Here is a 4,779-nt window from a genome sequence, read left to right on the forward strand (position 1 = left end):
GATATATATGTTATAACTACTACAACAATTGCAGCACAAATAAAACACATAGCACAACAGAATAAAGCATCAAGAGTTACCCTATAAATTTTATCATTTGTATAGGAGCTTCACTTTAAGCCCTAACGGCAGGGCTCTCAGTGTTTACAATCTGTGAACAGTTTTCAGCGCAATTTTTTTTATGACCTTTTATATTGTAGCTATTTAGAGCATCTTGCAAATTTTCAGAAAATTCCGAATAGTTTACAATACCGAAAACTAGGTTCAAACATGTTGTTGCACGCAAAACTAATTTTTTTTTTATATGCGTGGAAAACAACATGTTTGAACCTAGTTTTTGGTAATGTAAACTATTCGGAATATTCTGAAAATTTGCAGAATGCTCTGAATAGCTACAATATATACAGCCATAAAAAAAATCGCGCCGAAAACTGTTCATAGGTGGAGAAACACTAAAAGCCCCACCGATAGAATTTAAAATGAAGCCCGTGTTGAAATTTTTTCCAATAAATATATATATTTATAAATATTTATATGAGCCACTAAACAATCCCAAAACTTACCACTATATCTGTTGATACAAATATAGATGGAATCCAGATATTTTCAGTAACTATGATGGAGATAGTTATGTTACAACAAGTACTTTTGCATCCGTTTGTTTTCTCTCTTTGCTTCCTACCGCTTCTTCTTTTCTTTATGTTCACCACCAGAACCAGACTATCATCAAGTGGCAATAACAATTTGCCACCATCGCCACCGAGCTTACCGGTGATTGGAAACCTTCACCAGCTAGGCACTCATCCGCACCGGTTCCTTCGAGCGCTCTCGGACAAGTATGGCCCTCTTATGTTCATGCACTTGGGCCAAGTTCCAACTCTTATCGTTTCATCTGCGGATATGGTCAAAGAGATCATTAAGACTCATGACATCGTTTTCTCCAATCGACCAAACACTTTAGGTGCTGAGATCATGCTTTATGGCGGCAAAGACGTGGCCTTTTCTTCTTATGGTGAATACTGGAGGCTAGCGCGGAAGGTTAGTGTTGTTGAACTTCTAAGCCTCAAACGCGTGAAACTGTTTCAATACGTCAGGGAAGAAGAAGTCGATTTATTGATCAGCATAATACGCAAGGCTTGTTGCTTTGAAGGGTCTGTAAACCTCAGCAAGATGCTTATTGCAACCTCTAATAACATAGTGGCAAGGTGTATGCTTGGGCAGAGAGTTGAGGATGAAAATGGTCAGAGTCGATTTGGGGAGCTGTCCAGAAAGATTATGGTAGATTTTATGGCCTTCAGTGTGGGAGATTTCTTCCCTTTTTTGAGATGGGTTGACGTTCTTAGAGGCTTGAATGGTCGTTTTACAGCAAGCTCTAAAGCATTAGACAGCTTCTTTGATAAAGTGATTCAAGAACACAAGGCAGTAATGAAAAGCAATGATGGTTCTGGTCAAAATTTGAAAGATGATTTCGTCGATATTCTTCTCAGAGTTCAGGAGGAAGAGAATCTGACGCTAGAGCACTTGAAAGCAATCTTACTGGTACTTTACATCTCTCTTTCTCTCTGTCAAACACAAACACTTGGAAAACTAAGTCCTTTTGATATATGTTAAATATTTTATAAGTTACAATTAATAGTATTAAACATCTGCAGTCATTGCAGGACATGTTCGTGGGTGGAAGTGATACTACTTCAACAGCATTAGAATGGTTAATGGCAGAGCTTTTAAGAAATCCAAGAGTGATGAAGAAAGCTCAAGAAGAAGTTAGAAAAGTAGTGGGAAACAAGTCAAAGATCGATCCCAATGATATCAACAAAATGAGCTACTTAAGCTGTGTCATCAAAGAAAATCAAAGATTACACCCTTCACTCCCTCTGTTACTTCCTCGTGAAACATCAGCAAGTGTAGAAGTAGGAGGTTACCATGTTCCTGCTAAAACAAGAGTTTTCATCAATGCATGGGCAATTCAAAGAGACCGCAGTATATGGGAAAAGCCAGAGGAGTTCATCCCAGAGAGATTTGAGAACAACCCAATTGACTTAAAAGGTCAAGATCATCATGACTTGGTGGTGTTTGGGTGTGGGAGAAGGGCTTGTCCTGGCATGTCATTTGCTATGGCTAGTATGGAATATGTGGCTGCTAATCTTTTGTACTGGTTTGACTGGGAGTTGTTTGGAAATGGGTCCTCCTCAGATTTGGATATGAGCGAAGTTTATGGGCTTAGTGTTTCAAAGAAAATGGCTCTTCATGTTGTGCCAAAACCTTACTCTCCTTGACATGTCTTATTTTGAGGGTTAGTTTTAATATTATGGTAATGCTTTATGTGGATTTTGGTGAAGGAAGTGCAAAACAAAACTAGTGTTTTCTACAAAACAAATAGCATCTTACTTTTGTTGCAATATCTCTTCTATATAATAAGTGTATAGATATGAGAAATTATTGGTTTTAACAGTTTTTTATTTTTTTAATGTTAACTTTTAATATAATATTTTTATATTTAACGGTAGTTTGTAAAAACTTAAACAAAATAAAATAAATAATTAAAAAAATTAAAATAAGATATTTTTTAGATTTTTTACAATGATAATTATTTAAAAATAATAAATAATTAAACAAATTAAAATAAGATATTTTACCATTATAATTATTTTAAAATAATAAATAATTAAATAAATTAAAATATGATATTTTTTAGATATTTTACCATGATGATTATTTAAAAATAATAAAATCATACATTTTATAATTTAAATCAAATACAATTAAAGTTAAACTCACTTATTAGAATAATATCATATTAAACATATAATATAATCTATTGTGAATTAGCAATAAATTATTTTAAAAAAAACTAGCAAGAAACTTAAATTTAAAATCCACGTATAATATTTAATATTACATTAAATATATAATATATAATTTTCTGTTGTCACTCTTAAATTCAAAAACGAGAAGAAACATAAACTTAAACAAAAATGAATAAATTATAAACAAACGTGCGCATTGCACATTGCTTATATCTAATATATATATGGCTTTGTTGCTTGTTGGTTTAAATTAAGAATTTGTTTATGCAAAAACATATAATAATATAACTGATCAAGAAGGCGATCGAGCTAGTAAGATCATATAAAATTATATATAGCTATCTTTTCTGCAAAATCTCAATTATTTTGTTGTTTGTACGCTATTACTTGAATAATGTCCATTATTAACTCAACAATGGGATTTCTCTATTTCATTATTAATTTATTATATCATTAATTTCGTTGCTCTACCGGTAGGGTTGTCTCTGTTTTAGGCACGTGGAAAAACTATAATCTAATTTTTTTATATGATGGGTATGCATTGTAGTTATATCAGGCATCCGACTAATTTTTGAGAAATTCTGAATAATTATGATACCGAAAATAATGTTCAAAATAGTTAGTTGCACACGAAAAAATAATAGGCAAGCGTGCAACTTATGGTTTGAACTCTGTTTTCGGTATTGTAAATTATTCGAATTTTTGCGAAAACTGGTGTAATGCCTAATATAACTACAATGTACACTATCATATCAAAAAAAATTAGATAATAATTTTTTCACGTATCGAAAACAAAGTCACCTCCACCGATTAAAGCAAAAGTGGCGCCCCTACTATAAAATTGTTTTATATATCTATATACTAAGTGAGAGCAACGTGAAATGCACATTTGCTTAATTTTATTTAAGAAAATTATTAATTATTTTTATTAAGTTGTTATGACTGTCATATAAATTTTAAATAAATAAACAAAATTATATATAAAAGAATTACATAAACATATTAAAAGAAAAATTAAACCAAAACATTGTTTATGGTTATTTTTTTTAAAATAAAATAATATGATAACATTTTATAACGCACACTACTACCCTATTTAAAATATAGACATTCATGATTGTTATCTCCAAAATTTCAGTTCGATGACGTGACAGTCAGAAGTGACAAGTGACAATGCATGGTCAGTAAATGACACATTAATAGTCAATAAATGTGTTGGCTCTTCGGAGTTGTGATATTACTGGTCATGAAAATTATTTATCTGGTTTGGAAGTGATTTGACCGACCAGGTAGAATTTTTGTCCGATTGGTAAAGATTTTTTACTGACCAGCAAAATGTTATGGCCGACCAGTGGAGTATTTTGGCCGACCAGTCATTTATTTTGGCCGACCAGTCATGTGTTTTGCCTGACCAGTAAAGTGTTTTGCTAGACCAGAGATGTGTCATGCTAGACCAGAGGTATTCTAGAGGAGTGCTTTGCCTATACCGACCAGATGTGTGCTAGAGGTGTGCTTTGTTGACGAGAGGTGCTTGCTTATGTCGACTGGTGAGTTGTCTTGGCCGACCAGTCACTTCGGGGATGGATTTGGTCGGACTACGAATCAGAATCTCAGAAGTTACCGTCTAGTGACTCTTCAGTAAAACCTCAGTAACAGCTTCAACCCGAATCATTCTTAACTGCTGCGGGAATCTCTCAGATATCCCGGAATAATAGCTATATTATTGTTATTTAAATTTATTTATATTTTATTAATTAAAGTCTGTTGGAAGAACCAAGGACCCGGTCAAAAGGAGATATATGATGTACGATCCATGAGCCTATAAATAAATGCTCATGGCATCATTTTAGGGGATCTGATCTTTTTAGACTGAAAAAAACTCTCTAGTTTTGAGACTTTGGGACTGTTACTTGGGGCATTCTTGGGGCATTTTCTGTGAGAATTTAGAGAGAGAAACTATGTATTTTTCTAC

General features: G+C 33.1%; 1 protein-coding gene across 1 annotated transcript; it reads left to right on the forward strand.

The window, feature by feature from the left end:
• Nucleotides 1-663: 663 nt before the first annotated feature.
• Nucleotides 664-2,449, forward strand: LOC133828883 (phenylacetaldehyde oxime monooxygenase CYP71AN24-like). Its single transcript, XM_062258949.1, has 2 exons — nucleotides 664-1,539; nucleotides 1,662-2,449. Exons 1-2 carry the CDS (start codon nucleotides 700-702, stop codon nucleotides 2,274-2,276), a joined length of 1,455 nt encoding a protein of 484 aa, XP_062114933.1. The 5' UTR covers nucleotides 664-699; the 3' UTR covers nucleotides 2,277-2,449.
• Nucleotides 2,450-4,779: the final 2,330 nt, after the last annotated feature.

Source organism: Humulus lupulus, chromosome 4 (assembly GCF_963169125.1).
Source record: "Humulus lupulus chromosome 4, drHumLupu1.1, whole genome shotgun sequence".
Taxonomy (NCBI): domain Eukaryota; kingdom Viridiplantae; phylum Streptophyta; class Magnoliopsida; order Rosales; family Cannabaceae; genus Humulus; species Humulus lupulus.

Bases quoted from the DNA above. Each gene is read 5' to 3' on its own strand.
- LOC133828883 (XM_062258949.1), top strand. From the start codon at position 700: ATGTTCACCACCAGAACCAGACTATCATCAAGTGGCAATAACAATTTG. The intron at 1,540-1,661 runs GTACTTTACATC...CAGTCATTGCAG, and splicing joins ACTTGAAAGCAATCTTACTG to GACATGTTCGTGGGTGGAAG.